Raw genomic sequence first — 17361 nt, 5'->3', positions numbered from 1 at the left:
ATGCACAGAGAAAAAAATCCAAGAGAAACCAAGAAAAACACTATGGAGTAACGATGGTTCTGAAATGGACTTTAATGAAAGAATCAAAGTTCCAAATATACAATAAAACAATCCACATGAAAAATGAATAATCCACATAGAAATCAAAAGGACCTAGTCCGCTTCTGGCGCAGGACCCAACACAGGCCGTGTTTCGACAAGAAGTCTTCTTCAGGGGTCCCTAAAAGTCCTATGATGATGAATACGTGGAAGAACTGGGATGTGGAGAGACGAATGCTGCAGGAAACCACATCCCAGTTCTTCCACGTATTCATCATCATAGGACTTTTAGGGACCCCTGAAGAAGACTTCTTGTCGAAACACGGCCCGTGTTGGGTCCTGCGCCAGAAGCGGACTAGGTCCTTTTGATTTCTATGTGGATTATTCATTTTTCATGTGGATTGTTTTATTGTATATTTGGAACTTTGATTCTTTCATTAAAGTCCATTTCAGAACCATCGTTACTCCACAGTGTTTTTCTTGGTTTCTCTTGGATTTTTTTCTCCGTGCATTTTCTGAGGTCAATTTTCTTTGGTTTATAACTAATACAGACCTAGATAGGGGCAAAATTCTGCTAAATAAAATGATGGGATGCAGACATGGATTAAAAAAAGCAACAGAGATACTCACAATCCAAACAGCCTATCCCTCCCAGTCATGTTAGCCAACGGCTAGAGACCCAAAACCCAACCAGCTAGTTCCTCCCACACAAATCATTGCATAGATATAAGGAGCGAGTGGGGTGCAGTGGTTAAAGCTACAGCCTCAGCACCCTAATGTTGGGGGGTCAAACCCACACTGCTCCTGGGAGGACAGTATAGAAAAATAAAGAATTGGATCACCTGTGTTGGTGTGAAGACTGTGGGGATCCTCAGGATTTGCACCACTAATGAAAGTGAAATTGCGCAGAGTCCTGCGATGCTTTTTCCTGGTCAAACCCAATCCACACTGCTGCCTCCCCTCCCCTAACCTCAACCTTAGGGATGCTTCCACAGTAAGCAGTTACAGCACTTGCGCCTGGTAGGGGTTTCAGGGGGGGGGGGAATAATTAAAACAACATTTCCCTGGGTAGCTGGTTCTGAGGCCCAAACAAGCAGTTGTCTTCCGTCCTTACCTGTCCATGGGCTCCAGAAAATGTTATGAACGAGCTCTCCATGATGGAGGACTCCAGACAGTTATCGATCTCTACAGACTGCTGGTCAAAATAGTTTAAAGACTGACTGATGGACGTCTGGAAGAGAGCACACGACAGGAGAGAGGCAGTTACCATTTCTCAACTGAAGGAAAGGGCTTCTGCTGGCAGCACGCATTAAGCACCGCCATTTACGAACATTGTTCTATAACAAGCCATCTAATTGCAAGGGATGTACCATATATACTCAAATATAAACCGAGATTTTTGGACCAAAACAAATGGTCCCAAAATGGGGGTCTCTGTTTATATTAGAGTCTCCCCCTCCCCACTGCTGCAGCAACCCCCTTGAACTGGCAGGCATTTGCTGCCGCAATCAGTGCATGCCCGCACCCCAACCCCCACCAGGACATCAGCTACTGCTCCCTCCCAAGCCAGAGGAACATCCACACCCATGCCCACAGCCCCGTCCGCACCCCGCTGGAACTTCAGCTAGTGCTCTTTCCCTCCCTACCAAGCGAGATTGGCACTCCTCCAGGCCTACAGTGATCTCCTGGTGGTTTAATGGTACAGTGATTCCCACTTGCTCCTGCTCATTCTTCCTCTGCAGTAAAAATGGCAACTGGGACTTCCAGCAGCAGTCACGTGAGGCTCCCAGTAGCCCCAACACGTCGAGAGATGACCAGGAAATCACAGTAGACCCACAACGCCTCTGCTTACAGGCCATTCTTTTACCTACGTGTCTGCCACCCAGTTTGTAAAACCTGATTTCAGCTGGTAGCACATCATTTTCACCCATGCAAATGGATTTGGAAATTACTCTCTTGGAAAGTAATTTTATAAACTTCTTCACATGTAACACCAGGTTTTATTGAGTAAAAGTATGTGAGGTGAAAAACAGCACATGTCCCTGAGAAGAATTTGGGAAGAGTCACAAAGCACGTTTTCTTGATAAAATACGCACAGATCATACCAGTGCAAATGTCCATGGCTTCAATCTAATCTTAGTTTCTTCTCGTCTATCCCTACATGTTCTGCCCCCATTTACTGTGGGCATTTTCTCAGTTCTCAGTTCTTGTATAAATATATGCTGTATCCCGGACCTTTTGTAAGATTCTATATGCTTTTTGTAAGTTTCTATATAAGGTATCCCGGACTTCAACATATTGTAAATCGCGGACTGTCCAGCTCTCTTCAGTGTGAACCGCCTAGAAGTCTCATGACTAAGGCGGTATAGAAGAATAAAGTTATTATTATTATTAAAGTATATGAGTAATGAGTATTTATTCTAAGATGTGTAAGCAAAGTGGACTCAAATCCCCAGAAAGCCAGGCTGCAACTAGAGAGCTTAAGTCGGCCCTTCTTTAGCTTCTGGGAGAGAACTGTATCCATTTTGTAAGATACATGAAAACTTGGGCCTAGCATTGTCCTTTCACCAGGTTTCACCCTTTATTTCCGCTAGTCTAATACAGCTTAGGTTCAATATCTAAGTCTGGAGCACAGTGTTATTTCCTACAAGGTGTGTGGAGACACTCCCAGCTTTCCCTTTTAAAGGGTATGCTGGTAGCATAAGAAGATTCTCTATACAAAGTTGGACTACCTTGAAATCGTGACTGTTTATTCTTTACTTCAAGTTATTAAAGAAAGCTGTTCAAAAAGAGTCTGGCTGATAACACGAAGGTTACAGAAGCAAGGGTTAACTGAAAGGGATCCTCGGAAAAATACCAAACTAATTCAGTGAGTTCAACTTAGGAATCAAGGAAACTCTTATATCTTGGCATCCCAAGTCCTCTAAATTTTCTTCACACTTCTTCCTCTAACCCTCTGTTGTAGTTCCTTCCTATTTCTCCTACTGTAAATCACGTCGAGCTCTACGAACGTGGAGATGATGCGGTATACAAACCTAAGGATTAGATGAGATTAGCTGTGCGTAGCCATGAGGAGTCCCTGCTTTTCAGTACAAAACCTGAGGAGGTTTCAGTGAGATTTTATGGTAAAGATTGTCCAGTAAAGCGGTTCCCAGCACACTACTATTTTGTAATGGTTCATTGTTTCTATGTGTCTTTAGACAAGACTACAAATAAGCACCTTCTTTCCCTCTTAACCTAGGTGCCCCGTTATGAAATTGTTCCAGGGAAGTTAATAAAAGCTAATGAAGATGTGTTTTATAGGCGAGGGTCATTTCTTACCTTACTGCGGGCCATCCTGAAGAGGAATAAGATGATGAGGTACAAAGGGTAGATGATAACGCTGGAGACCATGCCAACAGCCACTGTGTCTACCGTGACAGGCATCAGCTGAGAGACAGCCTTGCTACTAGCAGGAAGACAAAAAGACAGTAGCCATCACATTTCAGTATACAGGATCTTGACAAAAATTTCCGTGACATAAGAACACAAGTGTTGCCACACTGGGACAGACCAAAAGTCTGTCAAGCCCAGTATTCTGGTTCCAACAGTGGCCAGCCCAGGTCTCAAGTCCCTGGTAAGATCTCATAAAAGTAACACAGGTTTTATACTGCTTATCCTAGAAATAAACAGTGGAATTTCCCAAACCCATCTTAATATTGACTTATAGACTTTTCTTTTAGGAAATTATCCAAACCTTTTTTAAATCCTGCTAAGCTAACTGCTTTTACCACATTCTATGGCAACGAATTCCAGAGTTTAATTACATGTTGAATGAAAACATATTTTCTCTGGTTTATTTTAAATTTACTACTTAGTAGCTTCATTGCATGCCCCCTAGTCCTAGCATTTTTTAGAAAGAGTAAACAAGTGACTTGCACCTGCTCCACTCCAATCAGTATTTTATAGACCTCTATCATATCTCACCTGGGCTTTCTCCAAGCTAATGAGCCCTTGTACTCCAGAACTTCCTGTCCTCATGTTCTAGAGCTTCCTTTCTGCACATTCTAGAACTTCCTGCCCCCTCCTCTATTATAGAGCTTCTTTCTCTCTTCCAAAACAAGTTACCTTTTTATACATTATTTATTTATACCTTTGAGATATCTGAATTTCTCAATCATATTTTCTGTCTCTGTTTTATACATATTAAAGTGTCATGCCATATGATTTTTGATATGGACCATTATACAGAGAAACATAGAAAATGACGGCAGATTAAGACCACACAGTCTATCCAGTCTGATCATCGATATCAGCTACTGAGAATTGGAAGGACTATTCTCTCTAAGCTGAGCGGGGGTCCTCCAACTGCACTGCTGCCATTGCGGAGTGGTGCTTGGACTCCTGCAGAGCTGGCCTGTCCATCGCTATTGAAAATGCGATCGTGAAACAGCACCCCCCACTGGCAGGGCTGTAGGTGGAAGCCTCCTACTCAGAGGGAACAGTGATCGGAAGCCCTTTGCACCTGTCCTGTGATTTCATCATCTCCACCACTTCATCTTCAAGTTTATTTTACACTTGATAGACTGCAATGGGAGAACATCTATGCAGTTTACATAAAATAAAAGACAGAACCACAATATCAGTAGTAAAAGAAAGAAAAATGGAATGTATAAGAATTAAAAACTGATCGTGTGCCTATTGTTTCAGGTCAGGGTCTGACATGTCTCCTGCATCCTTTATATTTCATTGGTCATTTGCATCTGTAAACAGAAAAATTTTGAATAATGTTTTAAAGCGTTCAAGGTTTTGTTCTATTCGAATGTAATTTGGAAGAGCGTGCCACAGTTGAGGACCAATGACTGCAAAAGAACGATCTCTAGTGGACAAATATAGCAGCAGGAAGGAGTGGTGCAGTGGTTAGAGCTACCGTCTCAGCACCCTGAGGTTGTGGGTTCAAATCCCACGCTGCTCCTTGTGACCCTGGGCAAGTCACTCATTGATAGATTGTGAGCCCACCAGGACAGAGAGGGAAAAATGCTTAAACCACTTAGGCAGTATATCAATACCTTAAAAAAATAAAATATACTATTTGTCTGATTGATGGAATTACTAAAATCGAGTGTATTGAATAATAGGGTATTCAGTAATTATCTAGGTATGCTGGTGATCGATTATAGCGTGTTTTGAAAACCAAAAGTATGATTTTATACATCAAACGATATTATCGGTAGCCAGTGCGCCAATTTCAACCACGGTGTAACATGGTCAAATTTCTTTTTTCCTGTTCTTCATTTTATTGCAGTGCCCTGCTCTCCTTTTGGAGGTGGTAAAGATGAAGTGTGGTCTCCAGGACCGGAGTACGGACTCAGTCCGCATTGCTTCCTCTTTTACATTCGTTAACGCTTTCTCTGTCAACCCAGCATCCACCTGTCTCTGGCCACTGCCTTGTTGCATTCCTTTCTTCTACTAATGTCATCATCATCCCAAGATCCTTTGCTGCTTAGCACACATTTTGTTCCTCAGCCCCTGTTTTCACTTTTTGGGGAATTAACAAATTTTTATTGAAAAAGAAAAAAAAAACAAAAAAACATGACACACATAATAAATAGCAAGTTGAGACTCAAGCGGTAAACAGTGTGACAGGGTGAGGTTCCTGTCACGAGCCAGCAGAGGGAGCCTGAGCTGTATGCAACTCATTCGTATAAGATCTTACAAAGGCTGCTGGGAGCTGTACATTCACCCTGAGTAAAGTAAGGAGCTGAAAAGGACAGTTCCCAAGCTGAGAGCTGAGAAGAACAATAGCTTCTTCGGGAGTCTGGTGACCCTTGGGAGGAAGAATGCTGGCTTCAGCCTAACTCATGAGAAAGGCCCTGCCTACTTGATAGAAACTGAGGTAACTAGAGAGCACTCAGGAGAGCCCTCAGAGAAACAGTACCTGAAGGACCAGTCCTCAAGAAATGACCAGTGAATAGAAGGTCTGTGGGAAGGACCAGAGTATTGGAGGAGTCCTAGCTGACTGTAGCTGGTGGAGAGACCAGTGGGCAAGACTGAGCTGAGGAGTGAAGTAGCTGAAAGGCCCAGTAGAGCTGGGGTGACCAGGAGAGTACCCCTGGCTTGACAACCAATGGAGGGAACTGTGAAGAGCATCCAGGAACGGTGGGGACCCAAAAGGTCGGGGAGTAAGGGACCAGTGGTGTCCCCACAAGTAGCTGGAAGAGCTGGGAGAGTTCAAGGTAGAAAGGCTGAGGGGGACTGGTGAGTAACTGGCGGAGAGATCGGTAAATGGTACCAGGAGTTGTGAGAGGACCCCCTAGGAAGCAGCCTGATAACCTAGAGAGGTGGCCCGAAAGTGAGTGACCAGTGGTGACCAGAAGTACTGGTAAAGAGGTGGCCTATGAGACCAGGGAGTTTGTGTCTGAAGAACAGACTGAACAGGAAAGAAGATCGGAAGTGCCTGGGGAGTGGAGAGGTGATGGGTAGCGACCGCTCGGCCCAATCACATGATCACACAGAGGCTCAATGATGATGTTTTCTAATTCAACCCTATTCAATACACTAATTTTCCTAATTGTCTAAACAGAAACACAGGGCTGTGCCAAGGTCTTTTGATACTTTTAAGCACTGCTAATTTAGAAATAATTTAATAGCCATAATAGTTCGAGGCGGTTTACAATAAGAAGAGCTGGACAATCAGTGAAAATAGGCACACTGTAAAGTCGTCAAGTACAAGTAGGCAGGGTACTAAGAAGGCTTGAGAGATCTTGGTTACAAATTGGTTAGAGTAAAAAGGGAAGGGCTTTAAGAGATCTTAGGTTACAAATTTGATGTACAATTTAGGGCATTCTAAGGCCTTTCTACACGGACTTCTCCAAGATCATATCTGAATCTCCCATAGGCCTTTGCTGACAGCAACCAATAACTAATCCTCAGCCCCTCACCCCAAATGCACGTCTCTGCTCGTTTACGGCTGCCTCAGTGAATCTTCTTGTTTTAGCCTAGAGTTTCTTCTCTTAGGCCACGATGTTCTGAAGCTTACCCTACAACTAAGACTGGTTGTAGCCAGACGAGCTTGCGAGTTAAACTAAAGGGTTCTCGGTGGCTTTTACTGATCACTGTAGCAGCCACTGAGAACCCTATGCAAATAAATTACAAGGAGTTTGTTAGTATTAAAATGAGCACAGCAAGGAATGCCCCTCTTTCACCATGCCAATTTTCCAGCAGGCGACTTCAGAAGGCGCAATTTGCTTGAATGTCAAAAGTCTGCAAGAGTGGTTATGGGCGCAAGACACCCCCCCCAAACACGCACAACAGCTGCATCCAAAATCGCGGAAACTCCCCCCCAAAAAGACTGCTGAACTTCTGCTATAGCAAAAGAGGCTTTGGCTGTAACTGCTTAAAGTTTGCCGCTCCGGCGATCACAGCCCTACGCTCTACTGAGCTCTGCCTACTGCTGAGCTCTTGCGTGCAAACGCCAGACACGGTCTTCCCACTTTTCCTGCCGATGCACAACACAGACTGTGTGAAATTGCTCTGACACACATTGTTTTCCAGGCAGTGCCAGGACTTCTGTGCATCTGCCCCTTACTTTTCAACCTCTAGGCCAGTGGTTCTTAACCTGGGTTCGACCGAACCCCAGGGGTTCGGTGAGTCAGTCTCGCGGGTTCGGCGGAGGTCAAAACACACCTCCGACTCATATAGCGCTTCGGTCACGTTCAATCATCTATCAGTTATTCAGTGATTTTGATCAAGACTGATCGTGTACTCGGTTTCTTGATCTATCAATCTGTAACTAATGCCTTATATACATCCATCAATTCCTGATCAAAATTTGTGATTTAACTGATAGATGATTGAACGTGACCGAAGCGCTTATGATTCGTGATGATACGCCCCGCTTGTCCATAATTGGCTGCAGGTGATCACGCAACATCGCTTGGCCTATCTGTGCTGCAGGGGATTTGATGCGCACAGTAGTCGAATTGTAACTGTTGTGATGGTACGTCGTGTGATACCTATCTTAATATTTTAATCCCTTACTAACTATGTCGAGCAAAATACGAAAGTGATCGGACGAATATGTACAATATGGATTCACATGTATAACGGAACGTGATGGGAGTCAGCGTCCTAATTGCATGATTTGCAATGCCAAGTTGAGTAATTCTAGTCTAGCTCCAGCAAAACTAGGGCACTTGCCAAGGTAAAGCCGCGCATTTCTGAACTGGTCTCTGAGAGGCAACAGCAGAAGTCACACTGATTTGCAGTAAATTTCATTATTGTGTTATTATTATTCGAAATATAGGAGAACTTTTTTTTTCAAAATTGATATTATTTTTTCCCTCACTGTATACCTATGTTTTGAATTTGTAAAAATCATATTTTATTTTTCCAATAAAGAAGGGTTCGGTGAACACGCTTATGAAACTGGTGGGGTTCAGTACCTCCAACAAGGTTAAGAACCACTGCTCTAGGCAATCTTAAACAGCAGGAGCAATGTAGATCATCCACCACTAGGGGTCTCCATGCATTCACCCTCCCTCTCTCCTTCTTCATGTCTCTGATGGAGGTTAATAATGGAAGCACAAGAAAGTTCATGGGTAAAATTGTCCTTGATAAGGGTAGGGGTTAGGGTTACCATATGGCTCCAGAAAGAGGAGGATGGATTGAGACATCCAGGTTTTACTTCCATTGGTTTCAAAAGAAGTAAAACCCAGATGTCTCAATCCTTCCTCCTTTTTCTGAAGCCATATGGTAACCCTATGTAGGTTTACCAGACATCTAGGAAAACCCACACGTGTCCTCTTTTTAAAGGACTGTCTGGGTGCCCATTTTTTTTTTTATAAATGGGGGAGTCTGTCCAAGTTTAGCCATCTCTCCCGATTCCCTCACCTACCTGCTCCCCAGCCGCTGTAATTTAATCTGTAATGAGGTGAACCTGCTGCCGCTGGCCTGCCCTGGAATCCGCCTTCATACAGGTACCACCTATGCGGGAACAGGATGTCGCCGCAGAGAGGCAGCTTCCAGGGCAGGCTGGCGGCACCAGGCTCACCTTGTTGCTGATGCTGGCTGTCTCAAGATTAAATTACAGTGGTTGGGCCCAGGGAGGATGTAGGTGGGGGAGTTGGAGCTAGAGAGTTCATGAGGGGAAGAAGCATCCGAGGTTGGAGGAGGGAGGGAAGGGGCTGGAGAAACAGCATGGAAAGGAGAGAGTGCTGGCAAAAAGAGCATGGAGTAGGGTAGTGCCGGTGGGAGGGGAGAGAGAGAAACAGCAGGAGAAGAGGTTGGAAGGAGAGAGAGAAGTACTAAAACGGTCCAGAGGAACCAAGGAAAGGGGTGAAGTGTAGGCGGGGCTGTGGGTAGAATGTGGGTGGGGTCATATGTAGCCGGTAGAATTCACAGTTTTGTAGGAATGTGATGTGAGTTTCTGCAAACAGTCCATATTTCACCCAGGACCCTTTTTAAGTCCCTGTTGAGCTGAGGCCAAAGTCTCTGTGACAATTCCCCTGATCCGTTTGATAGTTAACGACCTTGTCTTATAATGCACAGTCTGCTGGTGGCTGAACAGAAATTCTCATGCGACACTGGACTTACCCATGACTGCCGTTCCCAACAACTCCATACCAGACTGTGTTGGCGCCAAAAAAGAGGAAGATGAGCAGTGTGCAGCAGGTGGCCCTCTGGACACGGGTGAAGCGGCTGCGAGGGGGTCGATCCCACAGGGAAAGCCATATGTGATTCTCTGAAAATCCCCTCTCCAACTCTGCTCTGAAGATCCGCGAGAACCTCCTCAGCTCCATCTCACCTGAGTGAAGAGGAAAAGGCCAAAGGTGAAGAGGAAGATTCCCGTGCAAAACCCAGAGAATAAGAACATAAGAATAGGCCTACAGGGTCTGACCCAGTCAGGCTATTCTTATGTTCTTAATTTGGTTTCAGCACAAGCTTTACAACCGAGCAATGATGAATAATTAGTTTGCTTTTTTCACATCTGTTATTCTGATGCTCCTGTCCAGTTATTTTGACACTTTTTCCCTGCTTGAAAAGGTCGAGTCCTGATTTCCTTTTCAGCTTCTTCCTCACAACAATGACCTGCTCTAACTGAACACCATGAGTCGTGTGTGGGGACCGCTCAGGCACCCGCCACAGCGTGACACTAAACGTGGCCTTCTCATTCCAAGGGGACCACATGAAACTAACCTTGCTCTAGGCCAAGTCCTTTATGCCCTCTGTACTGTCTTTTGTCTAATAAAATAGAGTCATTTCAACTTTCAGTACCAAACCCCTTCTCCTCCCTCAGATATTTCCTTCCAAATTAAGTGTGACACTGTGAGCTGGAAGGGTTTATAAGAACAGTTTTACGTTTCAAGTTTTATTCAAATTTGACAGTGCAATTAATAAGAAAACTTGCCAACACCCAAATCTTCCATCTAGGCTACGCCGTACCCAAAAAGAGCAGCCGCTACGCACAATCCTTAGGAACATGGAAAGAACCTTGGACCGTAGCACAGGTACCAATGGGTTTTCAGGATTTCCCAAATGAATATGCTCTATTTGCATCCAATGGAAGCAGTGCATGTAAATAGGTCTCATGCAAATTCATTGGGGGAAATCCTGAAAACACGACTGGACAACCTTGCTCTAGTCAAGAGCCCCTCTTGGCCACTCACTTGCAGCAAAGATTTCCTTCTCAACCATGTGATTGTCACCTTCCCTGTCCACCGACAGCCAGTCGTTCACCAAGAAGAAGTGAGTCTTACTGCTCTGGAGGTCTCGAATGATGACATGCTGCAGGTACCAGGAAGGGCTGAAACCTGCGATGAAGGGAGACAGAGGATGCACAGTGTCAGGGCGGGAGCTGCACAGACTAACAGAAGGCAAATAGGATGAAAAACAGGAATTCCTTCACTTGGAGGCAGAGACACCAGCAGATGGCAGCAGAGTTCATAAACTGCACAATGTAGACGGCTCTCACTGAACTGTGAAGAGCTGCTTGTGGCACTGAGTCCACTACTGGGCGTGACATGATGCCAGTGGTGTAGTAAGAGGGGGTTGAGGAGGGATGTTCCACCCTGGGTGATATGTTGGTTAGGGCTCCTCTCCACCCCTTCTACCTATTTCCACTCCTCCCCTCACCACGTACATGCCCCCCCCCACCACGTACACGCTCTCCCGCTGTGTTACACACAGGAAGTGACATCAGAGGGAGAGCTGCCGGGGTCTCGAGGTATGGGGGAAGGGAAGGGGGAGGCGTGAACGATACAGCTTGGACATCCTGTACCTTTGTTGTCATGCCAGATTCTGATTTTCCACAGACTCCCCAGGTTCTTCTCGGTGGCAATCTGAAACACATCCAAGCTGTTCCTGTGGAAAGGGTTTTTCCCGTCCAGATGTCTGTGGCCACTTTTATCTTCAGTTCCAAACAAACTGATTCCAACATGGGCTGTTGTACCTGAAAGCAGAGGGACAGTCACTCCACTGGGAGACACTCCTAAATATCCCAATTCCCTTATCAGGTTGCACCTAATGCTGATCACTGCAATGACCACACGGATGTAACCACACTTCACAATTTCTCTACTAATTCCTATCATTCTGTCTGCTCAGTGTGTGACAGTGACCAAAAAAAAATAAAGCCAATAGGATTTATGAGGGAAAGATTAGAGAATAAAGCAAAGGGTATCATTATTTATGTATTTTAAAAAGTCTATTCCACACTAGCTGCCATTCTAGGCAGATTGCAATTAATCAAACACAAAAATTTGAATTATATCGATACATAACAGTCATTTTATATCTAGAACCATTTACTGCATTTCAAAATCTGTTCCAATCAATTCAGGCAACATATCGAGGCATTCAAGACTTTGTCCCAAAAGCTCTCTCCAATAAAATCGTTTTCAAACCCTTTTGTCTCTCCACGGTGCTTTACTCTTTTAGGATCTGAAGCGGCCACTCCTGGAAACGATACTGGGCTTGATGGACCTTCAGTATGAGCATTGAGTGAAATTCTGTTCACTATATCTAAAAAAAAACAACCCAAAAACAGAGGAACTGGAAAAAGTACAAAGAAAGGTGGTCAAAATGATCAAAGGGTCCCCCTGTGAAGAGGCTGAAGCAGCTCGGGTTCTTCAGCTGGAGAAGAGACGGTCGAGGGGTGGTCTATAAAATCCCGAGTAGAGGGTAGAAGACTAGGGGACACGCAATGAAGTTACCAAGCAGTACATTAAAATAAATCAGACAAATGATCCTTTTACTCAATTCCAAATTCTCATAATAAGATGCAAATGATGTGGTCCATCCTTTCTGTCCAATAAGGGGGGCCAAAGCTGTGCCTCCACTTTGCACAAGTTCGACTTCCTCAGGGTTAAACACTGGCATCATGCCACATTCATTGCTGGAGGATGTGGTAAAAGCCCTTAATATAACTAAATTCCTAGAGGAAAATCCCGGGGATCTGGAGCCTGGAATCTATTGTCCTCTCTGGGGACCTGGATTGGCCACTGGGCTAGATGGACCTTTGACCTGACCCAGTGTGGCATCCTCTTTTGACACATCACAACTTTCTTGGTTCACTTCTGCAAACTCTTACACTATCACATTCCCTCTTTTCTTCTTAATTGATATATTCACAATCCACAATGTCACGTTGTCCTTTTTCACAAAATCCATCCAGCTTTCTACCCTTCTTTCTATCTTTCTTTATCTTGGGGGTAATCGTCAGTGAGGACATGAAGTCTGCCAATCAAGTGGAGCAGGCTTCGTCCAAGGCAAGACAAATCATGGGCTGCATACAAAGGGGTTTCGTCAGTCGTAAGGCGGAAGTCATTATGCCATTGTATAGATCCATGGTGAGGATCTATACAATGGCATACTGGGATACTGTGTGCAATTCTGGAGGCCGCATTATCGCAAGGATGTGCTGAGACTGGAGTCGGTGCAAAGAATGGCCACCCGGATGGTCTCGGGACTCAAGGATCTACCATACGAAAAACGGCTTGACAAATTACAGCTATACTCGCTCGAGGAGCGCAGAGAGAGGGGGGACATGATCGAGACGTTCAAGTATCTTACGGGCCGCATCGAGGCGGAGGAAGATATCTTCTTTTCCAAGGGTCCCACGACAACAAGAGGGCATCCGTTGAAAATCAGGGGCGGGAAACTACGAGGTGACACCAGGAAATTCTTTTTCACTGAAAGAGTGGTTGATCGCTGGAATAGTCTTCCACTACAGGTGATTGAGGCCAGCAGCGTGCCTGATTTTAAGGCCAAATGGGATCGGCACATGGGATCTCTTCACAGGGCAAAGGTAGGGGAGGGACATTAAGGTGGGCAGACTAGATGGGCCGTGGGCCCTTATCTGCCGTCTATTTCTATGTTTCTATGTTTCTATCTTTCCTATTTCTTAGGACCCCAGAAGAAGGTCTTTCACAACCAAAACACGGCCTGTGTCGGGTCTATAGCACAAACATTTTACTGTGTTTTCTATTGTGTTTCATTTAGATTTTTATCTGCACCTCGTTCAAAAAAGGCCACAGTTCTCTCGGTTTTTGCTCTGCTGTCTTTTTGTGGAATTCCTTTGTTCTCTATTCTTATGCTCCTACTTAGAGGGGAATCACCAGGCACAGCTCTAACCATCTTATTGGGCAGATTAGACCACCCAGGTTCTTATCTGCCATCATCTACCAGGTCACTATGTCACACAAGAACTGTGTTACTAGTGTCAGCAGCATCACTGGCCTGTGGGTCAGAGCTCAGGAAGGTGGTGAAGGAACAGAAAGGAACAGCTCAGTCTGTTTCTTTTCAACTTCTAAAGCATACATTTAGCAGAGGTACATCAGAAGCGTTCAGGTATTCAGCACAACTAAGTGGTAGATTTAAAACAAACCGGAGAAAATATTTCTTCACACAAAGTGTAATTAAACTGTGGAATTCATTGCCAGAGAATGTGGTGAAATCAGTTAGCTTAGCGGGATTTAAAAAAGGATAATTTCCTAAAAGAGAAGTCCATAGGCCATTATTGGGGGGTATTGATGGGAGACAGCAGACTCGAGAGAGACTTGGGTGTGCTGGTGGATGCATCACTGAAGCCATCTGCACAGTGCGCAGCAGCCTCGAAAAAAAGCCAACAGGATGCTGGGCATCATAAAAAAGGGCATAACAACCAGAACACGGGAAGTCATCATGCCATTGTATCGAGCGATGGTGCGTCCGCATCTGGAATACTGCGTTCAGTACTGGTCGCCGCACCTCAAGAAGGACATGGCGGTACTCGAGAGAGTCCAAAGGAGAGCAACGAAAATGGTAAAAGGGCTGGAACACTGCTCATACGCCGAGAGGCTGGATAGGCTGGGACTCTTCTCTCTGGAAAAAAGGAGGCTCAGGGGAGATATGATAGAGACCTTCAAGATCATGAGGGGCATAGAGAGGGTGGATAGGGACAGATTCTTCAGACTGAAGGGGACAGCAAATACAAGGGGTCATTCTGAGAAACTGAAGGGAGATAGGTTCAGAACAAATGCAAGGAAGTTCTTTTTCACCCAGAGGGTCGTGGACACTTGGAATGCGCTACCGGAGGAAGTGATCAGGCAGGGTACGGTCCAAGGATTCAAACAGGGATTGGACGGATTCCTGAGGGATAAAGGGATCATGGGATACTGAGGGAGGAGCTGGGATGTAACAAAAGTATAGAAAGTTTGTCAGGTAATGAGTATAAACCAACCAGGTCGTGCATGTGCAGGACCGGAGGGCTGGGACTTCGATGGGAAGGCAGGACCAAATTGGGAGGCCAAGGTGGCAGGGGAGCCCCTTCAGATGATTCAGACAGGTCGTGATCTGTTTGGGCCGCCGCGGGAGCGGACTGCTGGGCAGGATGGACCTATGGTCTGACCCGGCAGAGGCACTGCTTATGTTCTTATGTTCTTATGTTCTTAAGATGGGTTGGGGAAATCCGCTGCTTATTCCGCCGACATCACTTCTGGGTGCCACACAGAGGAAGTGATTTTGGAGGAAGAGCCGAAGTGGTTGCGAGAAGCACATTGTTGACCGCTGCAAACAATTTCAACTAGAGGTATGGGGGAAGTGAAGGGGGAGTTGAGGGGGGACAGAGATGAAGGTGGGGGAGGGGGGTACCACTGTCCCCTCGCTACGCCACTGCTTGTTAGCAAAGAACTGAAATGAAAGGGCTGACGGATTAGATTCAAGTAGCAGCAGAACCTTATTTTGACATGTGAATCATTTTGGTACACTTCTCCCTCCATATTCGCGGTTTCAGCATTCGCGGTTTAGATTATTCACGGTGTTTAGCTTGCTGGCTCCTCCCCCCAAATGACTTCAGCTTACATAGAGAAATCGCTGATTCCCAGCCCTTTCTTCATGGTGTTTTGCCTCTCCTTCAGGAACAGGCCAGGTCTCCCACCGTGTTATTCACGGTTTCACCATATTCACGATGGTTTTGAATAGAAAACAGTGAATAACCTATGAAAAAGTTATTTGCGGTTTTTCTGTATTTGCGGTTCTGTTAATCCCCTAACACAGCGAATATGGAGGGAGACGTGTATAATGTCGGACTCCCACAGCCCATGTTAATAAAAGCGCCTGATGAAGCGGCTAGGAACTGGGCGTTGTCAGCATAGCTATCGCTACCATTCAGCATTTTTAGTTGGCATTACTTATGTCAGAGAAGGCCTATGGGAAATTCTATCAATCTGACTCTGGCATGTGAATGCAGATAGACCCTGAGGGCAGGGAGACGGTTTTAAGTAGCCCTGATTGAATCATGACTAGCTAATGTCTGATTAAGAGGGTGCTTAGGACAATGGGTCCAGGTGCACAGATCAAGAAGATAGGCTGCTTGAATGGGACAAAGAAGCCAGAGACTAATCCCATCTACCATGCCTGCAAGTACCACACCCTCCTTAGCAATTAAATTAACCATTGTTTCAAACAGTTTACAAATTCTAAACAGTTTCTATACACAGAATAAGATTCCAAGCTATAAAAGCCTCCTCTGCAACACACAAAAATCTCTCTATCAATCTATCTATCTATCTCTTGGCTCTCTTGTTCTTTCTTTCTTTCTCTCTCTGGCTCTCCCTAGAACTTCAGACTCTCTGTCTCTTTGCCTCTGAACTATGTAAGGCAGGGAAACTGCTTTGCTCTCTATTTACCGTAATTGTAATGCTTAATTGTTGTAATGCCTATGAATACTACTTTTCTGTAAGCCTATTTCTATAATATATTCTTTATGCAATCACCTCTGGCTGTGCCTCTTTGATTCTACTTCCTGGTGAGTCATCTGTGAGGGAACTGAACCTGGGACATGGCGTTTGTAAGGGCGCCTCTCAAGTGGGGGCCACTAACAAACCTGACAAGCGTCAGATAAGGCAGGATTTGATTCAGAGGCACATTTAATGCTTGAGCCTCCGTTTCAGGACTAGTCCTTTTTAGTTCTGTTTTTTTAGCCGAACTTTGGATACTATTTCTTCTGCTTCCTTTTGTTTTCTCCGTTTATATTCTTTCCTATTTTTTCTATTGTGGTTCTTCCCCTCCCTAGTCTCTGTTTCATAATGTCTGTAAACATTTGTAAAAAGCAAAAAATGAAACCTTTTGGTTGTTTTTTTATTGTCCATCGCCTTGAAACTTTGTTCAGGTGATTAATCAAATTTTTCATAAGCTTAAACTTGAAGTCGAACCCCACACACCAGGTCTGGCTCTGCTGCGAGTTAAGGAGTCAGAAGCAGTGAAGCATTAAGGCTTCCTTCACGGATTCCTCTATATTGACTGTAGTAATGGAGAGGCAAAAACAAGCAGTGATTCTGTCTGACTGCAAGTGACAATTAGGGGAGCCGAGTTCAAATCCCACAACATTTCCTTGTGATCCTGCATACGTCAATTAACTCAGATAACGAGCCCTGCAGGGACAGGGAAATACCTAGGGGACCTGACTACAATTCACCTTGAACCGTTCCTGAAAACTTGGAAACTTACAAAGCATTTGAACTGCTTTGAGGATGAGGGTCTTGTGTGACCTGAACCCTCACTGCCAGAGCTAAAGCCACAGACTCAGTCCACTTAGCTCCCTGCTGCCAGGGCTTGGTCCACTCTCTCTTGATGCCTCATTGCCAGGGTTCAGGTTGGCACCTTGCTTTCAGGGCTCAGTCAACAGTCTTTCTGGGTTCCAGGGCTCGGTCCTTGTCTCTCAGGGTTCAGGTTGATACCTTGCCAGGGCTAATGATCTGGGCTCAGGCCGGTATCTTGCTACTATTTGCTAAACACTCAACACACATAAGAAAAGACCAAGACCCTGCCTGGCTTTTATCCATCTTCCAACCCCTCCCCCAAGCA

At 45.1% G+C, this 17361-nt stretch overlaps 1 protein-coding gene across 2 annotated transcripts in view; it reads right to left on the bottom strand.

Moving 5' to 3' along the window:
• PKD1 (polycystin 1, transient receptor potential channel interacting) overlaps positions 1 to 17361 on the bottom strand; it is a 173117-nt gene that overhangs the window by 34283 nt on the left and 121473 nt on the right. The window contains exons 27-31 of one of the 2 annotated variants that reach the window (XM_033962835.1): positions 11297 to 11467; positions 10686 to 10829; positions 9613 to 9823; positions 3361 to 3487; positions 1154 to 1270 (exon numbers count right to left, since the gene is read on the bottom strand). In XM_033962835.1, the coding sequence (XP_033818726.1) occupies positions 1154 to 1270; positions 3361 to 3487; positions 9613 to 9823; positions 10686 to 10829; positions 11297 to 11467 (770 nt within the window). The remainder of the gene's footprint in view (positions 1 to 1153; positions 1271 to 3360; positions 3488 to 9612; positions 9824 to 10685; positions 10830 to 11296; positions 11468 to 17361) is intronic. The other variant, XM_033962836.1, reaches the window with a different exon arrangement.

The sequence above is a fragment of the Geotrypetes seraphini genome, chromosome 11, assembly GCF_902459505.1.
Source record: "Geotrypetes seraphini chromosome 11, aGeoSer1.1, whole genome shotgun sequence".
Classification (NCBI taxonomy): domain Eukaryota; kingdom Metazoa; phylum Chordata; class Amphibia; order Gymnophiona; family Dermophiidae; genus Geotrypetes; species Geotrypetes seraphini.
This window is presented reverse-complemented; position numbering and strand designations above follow the sequence as displayed.